Source organism: Podarcis filfolensis, assembly GCF_964270895.1.
Source record: "Podarcis filfolensis genome assembly, chromosome: 11".
In the NCBI taxonomy this organism is placed as follows: Eukaryota; Metazoa; Chordata; class Lepidosauria; order Squamata; family Lacertidae; genus Podarcis; species Podarcis filfolensis.
In genome coordinates this window covers 14,774,015-14,788,319 of record NC_139613.1, presented here as the reverse complement: position 1 = coordinate 14,788,319, position 14,305 = coordinate 14,774,015, and the positions used below count along the sequence as shown (strand labels likewise).

At 41.6% G+C, this 14,305-nt stretch overlaps 1 protein-coding gene across 25 annotated transcripts in view; it reads right to left on the bottom strand.

Annotated features, from left to right (window-relative positions):
* The window catches only part of NEDD4L (NEDD4 like E3 ubiquitin protein ligase), a 265,692-nt gene that overhangs the window by 61,784 nt on the left and 189,603 nt on the right, over positions 1 to 14,305 (bottom strand). For all 25 annotated transcript variants that reach the window (XM_083575541.1, XM_083575542.1, XM_083575543.1 and 22 more), the window contains 3 exons: positions 10,820 to 10,881; positions 10,544 to 10,643; positions 7,702 to 7,868 (listed from right to left, as the gene is read on the bottom strand). In XM_083575541.1, the coding sequence (XP_083431667.1) occupies positions 7,702 to 7,868; positions 10,544 to 10,643; positions 10,820 to 10,881 (329 nt within the window). The remainder of the gene's footprint in view (positions 1 to 7,701; positions 7,869 to 10,543; positions 10,644 to 10,819; positions 10,882 to 14,305) is intronic.

The following is a 14,305-nucleotide window of genomic DNA, read 5'->3' as shown; positions in this document are numbered from 1 at the left end:
CCCACTCCCATTTCTTTTAAATTCCCCTTCATAAATTTCCAAGATATGTTGTCAAAGGCTTTCTCCGCGTCTATAAAAATTAAAACTGCTTTAGTGTTTATGTTTGTTTGTAAAAGTTCCAATATGTCTATGATGTTCCTTGTGTTAGTAAACATATGTCTGCCCGGGAGAAAGCCTGCCTGGTCTTTATGGATTATCTCACTTAAAACTTTCTTAAATCTTCGTGCCAAAACATCTGCAAATATTTTGTAATCCACATTTAAAAGGGAGATGGGACGGTAATTCTTGAGTTGTGTCTTTTCAGTTTCTGACTTTGGAATCAATGTGATAAATGCTTCTTTCCACGATTCAGGCGCCTTCTTCCCCTCCATTATTTCATTACTGACCTCCAACAAAGGTTGTATCAAATAATCCTTCAATGTCTTATAGTAGTTAGAGGTCAGTCCATCTGGCCCTGGTGATTTGCCCTGTTTCAGACTCAGGATGGCCTGTTCAATCTCTTGTCGTGTTATTTTGCCATTTAAAATTGTTCTATTTTCTTCTGACAGCTTTGCTAATCCATTTCTCTCCAAAAATTGTGTAATCTCTATTTCATCTTGTGGCCCTTGAATATATAACTTTTTAAAATACCTCTGGAAGCACTTTCTAATCTCTCCCGGGTTCTGAATGTTCCTTCCTTCAACCTCTAAGTTTGTTACTGTATTTAATCTTTGTCTCCTTTTCAACTGCCAAGCTAGCAGTTTCCCACATTTATTTGCCGATTCAAAAGTTTTTTGTTTCATTGTTTTAATCTTCCATTCTATTTCCTGATTTATCAGCTTGGAATATTGCGCCTGATAAAGTTTAATTTCTCTCAGAATCGGTTGGGACTTCGGGTTAGATCTTAACTTCTTCTCCAACTCTTTGATACTTTCCAGAATTTTATCTTTCTTTTCATTTTGCAGTCTTTTCTTTAAGGAATTCTGTTGAATCAAGAACCCTCTCATCACAGCTTTACTTGCATCCCAGATAGTTCTTTTTTCCACCGTAGTGTTCAAATTAATCTCAAAATAATCCTTTAAGGTTTTTTGGGCCTTCTTTACAATTCTTTGGTCTCTAAACAGGCCATCATTCATCTTCCATCTAAAGGAGCCGATTGGGATCAATGTCATATCCATTCTCAAGGCGTTATGGTCGGAGCATGTTTTGGGGCAGATTTCCACCTTCCTCACCTTAGGTGCCAGACTTCTAGTTATCCATATTTGGTCGATTCGTGTCCAAGTCAGTTGAGCTTCAGAAAAGAATGTTCCTTCTCTTCCCAGGGGGTTTCTAACTCTCCAGATGTCAACCCAGTCCATATTGTCAGTCATTTCAAAAAAGGTCTTAGGTAGTCTTCCCTCTTTAGTAATGTTCTGGTTCTGTGACTTATCCATATTTGTTGATACGACCCCGTTCATGTCCCCCATCATGATGACGTTGTTGTAATCCAGATAATCCAGCATGGTCTCGTGCAACTTCTTATAAAAATCCGATTTTCCTTCATTTGGAGCATAAATTCCTAATATCAAAATTTTTTCTCCTTGATACTGTACTTCTATTGCGAGGATTCTTCCACTTTCATCTTTAAAGAGAAATTTTGGTGAAAGGCTCTCTTTTGCATAGATCACTACACCTCTCTTTTTAACTGTATCCGATGATATAAATTCTTGACCAAGCCTTTTATTTATTAACACCTTTCTATGGAGCCTAATCACATGTGTTTCTTGTAAGCATATAATGTCCAATTGTTCCTTTTTTAAAATATGAAAAATTTTAGACCTTTTTTCGGGACTGTTACAGCCATTTATGTTCCAGCTCAAAAGCTGCAGAGACATCCTGGATAGGTCTGGTTATTCTTTCTGGGGTGGTACCTTGTTCTCCGGTCCTTGAGGATCCGAGGGGGCGGGCTCCTCTGGAAGTTCTGGCGCTGGCAATCCAAGTCCTTTGTGGAGGTCTTCTCCGTGTGCTCCCAAAAACTTGTCTCTATCTTCCACTGTTTTGATTTTGATCTTTCTCCCTCTGTAGGTAAAGGATAATCCTTGTGGAAACTCCCACCTGAAGATAATTGCGTTGCTTCTCAACAGTCTTGCCAATTCCGTGTAGTTAGATCTAAGGTCCAGCAACTGCTTAGGAATGTCCTTGTAGATTTCAATTCTCTTGCCCAAAATGTCTAGTGACTTTTCGTAGTGCAGGCCCAAAATCTTGTCCCTTTCCTCCTTTGATCTCAGTGTTATCAAACAATCTCTGGGCTTCTCTGTCCTTCTGACTCTGCCAAGCCTGAAAGCAGATACAATTTTAAAGTCTTTTTCCTCTAACCTCCAAAACTTGGCAAATTCCTTAGTTAGAAATTCAATAAAATTATCTTCTTCCACCTCTGGTATTGACCGTATCCTCAAGTTGGTCTCCCTGTTTCGCAGTTCTGTCATCAAAAAGTAAATCTGATGTTCTCCAACTTGTTTGCTGAGTGGTCTTACTTCTTTCTCAAGTTCTTCCAATCTTTGACTAGTATCTTCAGCCAGTTTACGATTTTCACCTACAGCCTCCTTTAATTCTCCAATAGACTGGGCATTCTGTGCAACTTGTCCAGTCAGCTTATTCAAGCTTTCTGTGTTCTGTTCAATTTTAGCTGTATGCAAATCAGCCTTCTTGTCCAGAGCCTCCAGTTTCTCCAAAATTTTCTCCAAGACAGAGCTACTTGTCCCTGAAGCCATATCTCCCAGGTGCAGCTCCTCTGTCTCACCCTCCCCTGCCTGTATTAGGGAGGCCGCCTCTATGTCTGGAGGCAAAGTGGAAGGCAAGGCCGGCACAGAAGATCTACGCTGTGAGGCTGCAGATAAAGTTAAAGTTGTTTGTTTAGTCCTTCCTCTTCTCCTTGCGCCACTCATTCCAAAGTTATCTGTAATCCAAGGTCAATCCAAGTTGTTCCCATGAGAAAGCAGAGTCCCAGATACAATAGTCAAACAGAGGCCGGGAAAGGGAAAGTAAAACAAAGTCACTGCTGTAAGTCCAAAATCCTCTAGAGGGAGCTTAATACGTCTTCAGGGAAAAGATCAAATCCAAGTTAAACTTATAAATTTAAATCCATGTCCATCGCCTCCACAATGTATTATTTTTAGCAGAGTAAAACTTAAAGCGAAACAGTGTTTCTTACAGTGCCTTGACTGCAACAGTTTCAAAGTATCCAGTTCCAACTCAGAATGTTTCAAAACCTGAATTCAATGTATCCAAAGTTGCAAACTGGTGCTCATCCAGGCAGCTCCAGCACCAGAGATTCTTATTTATTTTATAATCCACTGGTGCCACAGAAGAAGGATATCAATGCACCCCGAATATGACCAGCAAAAGTCAATAGCTCAAAGTCTTTCACTCAGAAAACTGCTTTAACAGGGTGCCAGCATTTAGTTAACGCATAACTTTTTGTCTCCACTCCTCCTGCTCTTTGCTTAAAGTTCAGTATAGCGGGAGATGGGCTTCCTGCTTATCCTCACTCCGTTTTCAGCCAGATTTCAACTTTTTTAAAAAAGTTTTAAAAGTTTCATAAAGTTCTCAAAAAGTTTCAGAAAGTTGACAAAAGTTTCAGAAAGTTTTCAATGTCCAAATTTACTCACGGGTTGTAGTTTCCAAAGTTCAGAAAAGTTGCAGGAAGAAAGGACAGCGCTGACCGGCAACAGCAACGCGGCTTCACTTCGCTGTTTGCGCAACGACCCACAGCGCCGCTACCCCCTCCGCGATCCGGAGCCCCTTACGGGGTCCCTTCAGCGTTTTGGGGGCTGCTTCTGGCGCCCGCCGGGTCCCGAGACCACAGGCTTCTGCCACCTGTGGTTTTCCTGAATGGGTCTCCGCTTCGCCGTAGCGGACGACCCGTTTACAGCGGAGCTCCCTTCTCCTTACTCGGAGAAGGCAGCCATTACCGGTCGCGCCGCCTCCGGAAGTCCACAGTTATTTCCTTCTGACCAGGGCTAAATAGATTTTAGCATCTGAAACTTCATTATGGTGGATTAATGGGAAGCAAGGGAAATACATGCTGGACTAGTCGTGGGGAAATGAGAGTCCTTGGTTCAGTTAGAGAGACTTTTTTTAAAAGACTGGCACAGAACGTCGTGCCAGTGATATCATTCCCCTTTATCCAATAAATCAAACGATATTGATACACATACACACGAAATGCCTACAAGCAAATTACAACAGAGCTACTCTGCTCTCTAAATGGATGGTAAACTTGCGAAAATCAGCATCAACTGCTGAGACTCTAATCAAAAATGTCTTTGTACAATGGAGGAAACTCCCACACAGGGGAAATATCAGATAATGAGATGTGATAAATCCTGCTGTATAAACATAACTACAGGAGAAAAACGTCCCCATGTCCTGAAGGGACCATCTCTTCATTCTTCAATTTCACAGTGCTGAAAAACTTTGGAAGACTAATCAGCAGAGTGAAGCATTGAACAAGCTAGGCAGGCTGTATTGTATGGAATTACCGTATTTTTTGCTCCATAAGACACACTTTTTTCTTCTTAAAAAGTAAGGGGAAATGTCTGTGCGTCTTATGGAGCGAATGCGTGGTCCCTGGAGCTGAACTGCCCAGGGGCAAAAAGCAGATCATGGTTTTTGTTTGTTTTTTTGAAAGAGGGAAGTGGGTGTTGAAACAAAGCCGCTGATCGTTTGCCGATCGGGGAGAGAGATAAGGGATGCTAGAGATAAAGGAGGCTGCCTGGGAGGGGGGGAGGTAAAGACAGCAAACATGCAAAGGGGGAAAACAGGAAGACTAAAGCAATAAGGAGAGAAATTAAAAGAAAAGGAGGAGCAAAAACTGCTCCAGCTAAGGAAAAGACACTAAGGCAAACAAGAGGGAAAGGAGTGTTGAAAGGAAACAGCTGATCGGTGGGATCGGAAGAGAGATAAGGGATGCGATAAGGGATGTTAGCGGAGGCTGCCTGGGAGGGGGGATGTAAGAGCCCATGGATCCTCAGGATTTTTGCATTGGGTCACCCCAAATTCACCATCAGATCACGTCTGTGGCCACAGCATGAACCACAAAAATCATACATCCACTGTTTCATTCAGAATATTTTTTTTCTTGTTTTCCTCCTCTAAAAACTAGGTGCGTCTCATGGTCAGGTGCGTCTTATGGAGCAAAAAAATACGGTGACTTGAAATGCTGAGAGGGGACCTCAAGATACAGCAGGCTTTAAGCTAAAGATGTGTGCCTTACATGTCAATCCCACACATGTCTACTCTGAAGTAAGTCCCATGAAGCTCAGTGTACACAGGACTGCAGCCTAAAGAGACTCAGCAATGTTCATGATAGGCTGTGGTTCAAAATAATGAAACAAACCTGCAGTCTAGAAGGCTTGCGCAATAGGGCTTCCCCCCATTGGCTTTCCAGTGTCCCTTAAAATTAGCTTGGGGGTGGTGTCTGAGAACCCCAAAAATGGTTACAGGGAGAGAACGGAGGGGACTGCAGTGTTCACCCCAGCACTGCTACATTCCACCCAGTAAATGTAAAGGTCTCCGATTTAAGTCTATTTATATTGTAGATATGCTATGTGGCAGCTGCATTGATTTCCAATAGGACTCATTTCTAAATAGTGTTTTAAATCACACCGTTTTAGACCACTAGAGTCAACAGGATTAACAATCCAATTCTGTTTATCCTTACTCAGAAGTAAAACCCACTGGTGGAAAACTGGATTTAATCTTTAAACGTGTTTGGGATTGCAGCCAGTGCATCAGATTAAGCCTTAATAATTGTGTGAAAACTGAGCAGTGAATTAGGTTTATGAAGGTGAAGCGGGAATAATGGAAGAGGCATGGAAGAGGCAATCACCAGTACAAATAAAGCTGGTGTGAAAAGGCAACAGCAAAATAACATTCATTATAGTAGGTCAAACAATACATTAACTTAGACTGTTACTGTAATATTTTTTAAAAAATCAAGCATAAGCCAATATAGTTGGATTCTTTTTCTCTGTAAACTAACCCTAAGACATATCCTAATGGCAAATCTAAGCACTCTGGTTCAAAAAAACCCACACTTAAAAATTTAGAAAAATCTGAAAGAGTCACCTTGTTATTCTGTTGCAACAGAACCATCAAGGAGAGCTATACTAAGTGCACCAGGAGGTTTTGTAAACAACTGCCCCTTTTATCAAATATACAAGTACTTTAATTTTATCACCACAAAGGCTGATTTTGGACGATCACATTTTGGATTGATGAACTGATATATGAACTAGCCTTTTGCCCATGCATGCAGCCCTTTGTAGAGTGAGCAATCAAACCAGTAAGTCTCTAAGTAACCATAGTTTCCTGTTTCATCTGCGCCGAGAAACTATGGTTACCAGTTTTAAAACAAGCTAGGGTCAGGTTTCATTTTTCTTTCAAAAAGAGAGGAGAATTATCTGCATCTACGGGCAAAAGAGTTGTTCATATATTGACTTATTAAACTTCCAACCCGGGTCACTGTAAAATAATGACTATTTCTAATGACCTGGAATTTTAAATTTTCTATGCAAGCAGTGACTATGAAATTATGAACTTCCGTTTCTAGACAACCGCAAAACATTTTACAAACCATCAATTATGAGGCTACCTCCTAGAGCAGTCTGCATTACTTCACTGAAAATGCAGCACTGTTTGATGAATCTACCTATGAGTCTCATAAGTGCAGACTCCCTGATGAATGAAGGGCGGAATAAACGCAGATGAAACAGCTAACAGAAATGTGTGGCATTTAAATTGCTATCTTCTGCTTCCTTTACATTATCTTGAACAACAAATACTACTTCAGGGGTCTCATATTTCACCCCTCAACTATCAAACATCAGCTCTGCAGGTGAGAACAAGCACAAACTTTCTAAGCTTCAGTCCAGTGCCCTGTTTTCAACAGTGACGAGTCAGAATCCTCCAGAAAACCCATGATCATGACAAGAAAGCTAAAGACCTCTGCTGCTGTTTGTCCACCAAATCTGAATACAGAGATTCCATTTAGTGATTATGGCTTTTAGGTCTGAAAGACCTGCTCCCTGCCTTGCAGGTCTTCTCCCACCTGACCTGGGAGGGAGGGCCCGGACTGACTCCAGCTACAAAAGCTGAGGCTGCTGAACATACTCTTGGGCTAAGTTGTTGCTGAGGCTTCTTTGTTGTGGGGAGATTGCAGGATAAGTACTTAATTCGTTCCGGAGATCCGTTCTTAACCTGAAACTGTTCTTAACCTGAAGCACCACTTTAGCTAATGGGGCCTCCTGCTGCTGCCGCATCGCCGGAGCCTGATTTCTGTTCTTATCCTGAAGCACTATTTCTGGGTTAGTGGAGTGTGTAACCTGAAGCGTATGTAACCCGAGGAACCACTGTATCTTTATTTTAGAACTTGTGATTTATGCGGGTATTGTTCAGTTTGCTCGTGTTCAATGTTTATATTTGTTGCTTATGACTACTTTTGTCATAAACGTGTATTTTGTTCACATTGTAGGCAGCCTTGAGCATGGTTTGAACTGTGAAGCAGCAGCACATAAATAAAATTATGTATGTCTGTATTATGGTTAATAGCTGTTGATGGGCTTTTCCACCATTAATTTTTCCTCCTACTTTAGAAAGCCGTTTGGGTTGCTGACCATCAGCACATCTTGCGGTGCTCAATATCATAAGTTAATTATACGCTGCATGAAGGCATGCACTTACATTAAACTTGGCCGGTGCCACTGCGTTGTCCTGTTGTTATGGTTGACGTAGTAGGTACGCCCAAGGTTGTCCACTTTTTCTTCCCATCCAGGAGGTAAGGGAGGTGGCGGTAACTCCTCTTGGCGTTGAGATGGAGAATCATTGGAGTCCACCACTTCCCAGCCATGCTTTGAAGGGGGGGAGGGAGTGGAAAATGCAAATTAATTTGAAAAAAACCGATTCAAGTGTATGCAGTTTTCTAGCATGACAGAAGAGAAGAAACAGGGCTTTCAGTAGTCAAAATTTCACATAATATAGTAGCAGCAAAACATGCTGCATGGTAGCACTGACAAAGCAAGCATTTGTTTACGGTAAGCTGTTCTCCCAATGCACTCAACAAGGACTCACTCCATCCCTCCAAATAACGTATTTTTTCTATAAGACACACCTTTTCCCTCCTAAAAAGTAAGGGGAAATGTGTGTGCGTCTTTTGGAGCGAATGCAGGCTGCACGGCTATCCCAGAAGCCGGAACAGCGAGAGGGATCGCTGCACAGTGCTCCCTCTTGCTGTTCTAGCTTCTGGCTTAGCCCCTCAGTCCCTTTCCCCACCTCCCGGAAAAGCCCCCAAGAGCCACGCTCCCTTTAAAGAGCCACGCGGAGTGTGTGCGCGGCTCTTGGGGGCTTTTCCCTGAGAAGGGAGAAGGGCAGCCCATCAGTGACGGGCTGCACTTCTCCTTCCTTGGGGAAAAGCCCGCAAGCGCCGCACACACGCTCCACGTGGCTCGTGAAAGGGAGCGCCGAGCAGAGCCTGGGATGCATACAGGCTCTGCTCAGCGCTCCCTTTAAATAATTTTTTTTCTTGCATTCCCCCTCTAAAAACTAGGTGCGTCTTATGGTCAGGTGTGTCTTATGGAGCGAAAAATACGGTATCGTGTTTCCATGAAAGCTAGACTGAGGAGCATCACCTCCAAATAAAGATCTAAAGAATGGGGGAGAATATGTTGAGCAGGATGGCGTAGGGCTTTAGGAGCAGATGGTGTAGGGCTTTAAAAGGAATCACCTGTACAGAGGTACCTTGGTTGTCGAATGGCTTGGCTCTCGAACAAATCGGCTACAGAACGTTGGAAACCCAGAAGCAAGTGTTCCGGTTTGCGAACGTTTTTTTGGAAGCCGAACTTCCAACGCAACTTCCAATTGAGTGCAGGAAGTTCCTGCAGCCAATCGGAAGCCACAACTTGGTTTTTGAACGGTTCCAGGACTCAAACTGTCTCCCGGAATGGATTAGGTTCGACAACCAAGGTACCACTGCACTTTGAACTGGACATAGAAGCATATAGACAGTTATAGCGCAGATGGGGAAGAAAGGTGGCATTTTTATACAGGGGCCATTTCTCAAGAAAAGAGGCGGGTTGCAACATCCTGAACTAGCCCCCATCTCCTAACCACCTTCAAAAGTCAGTCTTACAGAAAGCACATCTCACTAGTGAAATCTAAATGGTGGAAAAAGCATGGCTGAGGCCGATTCCCCCTCCCGCGATTTAGCGAAAACACAAAGCACTTCTTTCCTTGAAAATGTCGAACTTTGGAGAGTAAGAGAGTTATTTTAGTTTGCCCAATATTGCTGGAATTTTGCTGCAAAGAGCAGCTCTGTTCTGCAATGTGACATAGCAAAATGGGAAGAAATTCTATGCTTGCTTCGTAACCCAGAATTGGCATTTATTCAATTAGGACTGAAAACAATGCTTCGTCCTCGAGGTCATCACTAGGAATAAAGGCTGAAATGGCTCGTATCTGATTCACTCATATCATGAAAAGATGCAATTTCAATAGAAAGCTGTTCCAGCTCTCATGGCTGATTCATAAAACACTTTGGATGTGTTAACAGCGTGGGCTCTTTGGCTTGTGACAAATGACAAACTTACAAGTAACATCCACCCTAATGCATTACCACCCACTCAAGCCACAGGTCACCAGCGCTGCAGCAACATTTGAAGAAAGCAGTTGCATTGTAAGCTGCGATTGAAGTAGCATAATTGAGTAGTCAGATGAAAGCTTTTTCTGCAGATTTTGTTCTCCCTGCCGTAGCAATCCACGTCATATTCTGCTGAAAGGATCCCATGAACTTGATGCTTCACTCCTGAAACTATCTCTCTTGCCCACACCTGCGGAATCGCTCTGTTTATGCATTTCAGCATTTATTTTGAAAATTTATATGCTGCACCACAAACAACAAATCGTGTTCCCAGGGCCGCTCAGAATCATACTTAAAAATGTAAGCACGTAATGATAAGATAGAACCAATAGTAAAAAGAAGAAGAACAGAAATCGCAGCAAAGATTTAGCAGAGCATCATGTATTAGCTCTTAGAAACAAAATCTAGATATGAGGAAATTCTGTTCATCTTCTTCAAGTGACTTGATAGAATATGGTGTCTCCCTTCTTTCTTGCAGAACTTGCAGATTATAACGATTTTCCATTACTGAAATTGAGCTTGGCCATCAAAGTTCATTTTTGTTAATAGCTGCAGAATCTGGCTGCTGTGCTGTAGATGGGAGCCTGAGTTGAATAACAAAACAAACTTGGCTCAGCTATCTGAATCTGGAGTAGCTGAGGTCCTCACTATCGTACTGAAACTTTGACCTAAGCCCAGTGTTAATGTTTTTACACAATTGTAAGCTTTCGGTCTTTTATGGATCTGAAAGTCGCTGCGAAACTTTTTGTGTGGAAAGTGACGATTAAATGAAAGAAATAATAACAAGAATACCTTTTAGCAATATGATCAGTAAAGCAGAATGTCTATCAGATATGCAACAGTTACAGAGAAATAAAGAAATTTGGAAACCTCGTATTTAAAGCAGTTTACCTCAGAATCCTCCCTCTGATCACCATCCTCTTCTTGCCCTCCGTTTTTTGGCATATATGCCATCTTCAGCCTCAGAAATCCCTTTACTCGAGATTTGTGACTACAGAGGAAATAGTAAAAAAGGAGGGATAAATAATGTCCTGTTGAACTTGAAAAGCACTTACTTTTAGCTATCTATCAATCTGTACATAAACTGTAAATTACACAGTACACATATTATGTCTTTACTATTCTTCTGTTATATTATTCATCTATAATATACGTCCATATTCTCACCTTCTTGGCCTGAGGAGGAAATCTTTAAAAGTATACGGCCTTTCCATGGTTGGGTCTTCAGTCTATTGGGACAAAAATCAAATCATTAATGCTCACGAGCACATGAGTGCATGCTCTAGTAAAATGTAAACAGGAGACCTACAGAAATTACATTATTCCAAAGAACTCTGCCGCTCTTGCAACCATTGTGTATTGTCAGCTGAGCATTTCCACCAGGTGTCGCTCTCAACACCGCTAATAGCTCAGCCCAACAATCAATGCTATGGAAGCAGAAGTAGTTACAGATGCACAAAGTTGTTTACTACTAATCTCAATGAAGCAATGGTCCAAGTCACAAGCAGAGGCCTGTTTTCCAATCACCAACTTTGAGAACGCACATTGCAAAGTGCCAAGAACCACGATAACTGCGACAACTGAAGGCGCTGAGAACGACACGCACAATATTTTTTTTTGGTTTAGCCGTCAGAGCTAGCTCCTACGTCTAAGATAGTCCACATGGCTTGTTCTATGAGACATTCCACAAACCAAAAAGATGAGGTTTCCATGGGTATTTACTGTCAACACTTTCCCCCACCTAGCCCTACCATAAGCTTATGTTCCAAAAGAAGCGGTCACATCATTTTCTCCAATCGTCAACAGTCCTGGAATTAAAATGACAGACTTGAATTCCTAGATGTCTCCATCTATCAGAATCAAGGTAACGTGGAGCCATAACCAAATTTGCTAAGGATAGTCTGCAGACATATCTTATTTATCTGGGATGACAACTATAGATTTGATAAAGGAGTCATATCGATCAGAACCAAGATAATCTGGAGCCATAACCAAATTTGTCGAGGAAATTTTGCAGACTTTTCTTATTCATCTAGGGTGACAGTTATAGATTTGATAAAACAGTTGTATTAAATAACTACACAGAAGGACCAAGCTAAGTATTTGATAGTTTGGGTTTTTGCATTAAAAACTGCCCTCTCGGAACTTGTCATTGAAAATACAGGATTTTTTTTAAAGAGTTGCATTAATGGAAGCAGTTCCCCTCCTCAGAAATATCAAGTTCTTGTGCAAGCATTAAATGGACAATTTCTGAAGGGGAAAGAAAACATATTAGCGCTAAGCATGCACTGCAACAGGGGTCAGAATTTCATTGTAGAGTTTGCTAACAAAATGCTAAAGGTCTTAATGTGCTATGTAAACAGTGATGACCAAGAGAAAAGATACCCCCACAATCTTAGTGTTTGTGCAGCTGAAGCACAGAGAATTTGGGCCGGTCCTAGAATGCAGGCTTTTCCTCGGTTGAAAAAAAAAAAAAACATCTTCAGATTACCATTTTTAAAAATCACTATTAATCAATCTTACAACCTTGATATGAACTTCTATATTGTTTAACTGGAAACAAAGATTTTCTTCTCAGCAACATAGCATCTTAATTTGTACTTGTCTGGGGATTTCTATTTATGAACATGCAAATGACAATGGCCCTACTTAGGTGGCAGGGAATGGGAATTGCAATGAGAGTCTGCCTTGAGCCCTGCCCCAAACATCCCTGAGCACACCGACTAGACTACAGTCAATCTCCAGTTGAGAGGCCAGGTCTGAAGGGAGATTCTACGTGTTGGTGCTATTCAAAGTGTTGGTGCTGACCTTTAAAGCCCTACACGGCCTCGGTCCAGTATACCTGAAGGAGCATCTCCACCTCCCATCATTCTACCCAGACACTGAGGCCCAGCGCCGAGGGCCTTCTGGCGGTTCCTTCGCTGCAAGAAGCCAAGTTACAGGGAACCAGGCAGAGGGCCTTCTCGGTAGTGGCACCCACCCTGTAGAACACCCTCCCACCAGATGTCAAAGAGAACAACTACCAAACTTTTAGAAGACACCTGAAGGCAGCCCTGTTTAGCGAAGCTTTTAATGTTTAATAGACGATTGTATTCTAATATTCTGTTGGAAGCTGCCCAGAGTGGCTGGGGAAACCCAGCCAGATGGGCGGGGTATAAATAAATTATTATTATTATTATTATTATTATTATTATTATTATTATTATTATTCACATTTAGCTGAGTGTGTTAAAAACCCTACTTGCACCCTGTCTTATCTAAGTGCATTTGCCATGGGCACCCAAGTGCTTTAGCATTAGAACTCAAAGATGCGATCCTTAAAACTGATATGACTCTGCATGTTCCTTCAGTATCTTACCATAGAAAACACATTCAAATACAAATCAATAGATATTTAGGAGAGAGATGTGATGATGGTCCACAAGACTATTCCTCAGAACAGGATGCTGGTGGAACATCTCATTTTCAGTACTTGGTATTTCCAGACAGGTCTGGGGAAATTAAGACCCTGGAGAGTTGCTGCCAGCCAGTGTAGGAAGATGGAGAAGTGGAATGATTCAGTGTAAAATATGAGGATCGTAATACTGATCTTACAGTGTTATAGTAAAGGTTATACATGAAAGATAATACAGGCGAAGTACCTTGGGAAGTCTGGGAAAGCATTTCTTCGTCATTATTGATAATCATGGCTTAAAATGGGGCTTGCTGAGCCAAAAAGAAAATTCTAATTTGGCTTGTTTAAAGAACAAAACAGCAACTGACGTATATCAATACATGATAATGTATCAATACATGATAATGGCAAATTCACACCTATATGACTGCCAGCTTCTGGACTACATACGAAAATCTAGAACAGCGAATCTGTTTAATAAAGGGAAATAATGTTTGGCAGACCATCAAGAGTCATAAGAAAGCGGGGGGGGGGGGGTTGAAGGGTGAGCTAGGTAGAAAGAGAAATACGTTTCCTGTAAAATGTATTCCCTTTTTTTCCTAAGCCAACAACGTCTCTCACAAGGTTGTTGCAAGAATAAATGAGATAAGTGTTATAATGCACTTTGTACATTTAACTGAAATGATTAATTATAGTAATAAAATGGTGTGCGCTGATTGAGGATATTGGAAGGCTTCCAACTACACTGTAAATTTTTTATGCAGATACTTAACCCAAGAATGAAACTGCTCAGACATTTCTTTAAAACCTGCATTATGAGAGCAAATGGACTAGAACAGCTGCACTGAAGACGTATTAAAATCCCAGACGAAAATGAACTTTGCTGCATTCAGGACTCCAGGCACAGCAGCAGAAACTGTGAAAATACAGTCTGGGATTGTTCTTCATCTCCACTCGCTGCTAGATGGGGGAACCCTTTGAAAGACCTGGACTCTGGCCTGATCTGACACTGCGGTTGTCTGCTAGAGATTTTTCTATCAAAGCACCGAGCAGCTGATTCCAGCCCAAAGGAGAATAATACGATAGAACCATTACAGAATATGATGGTTTGCCTAGGAAGAAAAATGTCACCCAAATTTGCACGCTCGCATATTATGTGCAGAGATCAGAACACAATATTTCTTCTGCCACACAGACCCTAGCTAGTACTGGCCTGAACACATCTGCCTATATATATATATATATCCACTCTGAGAATG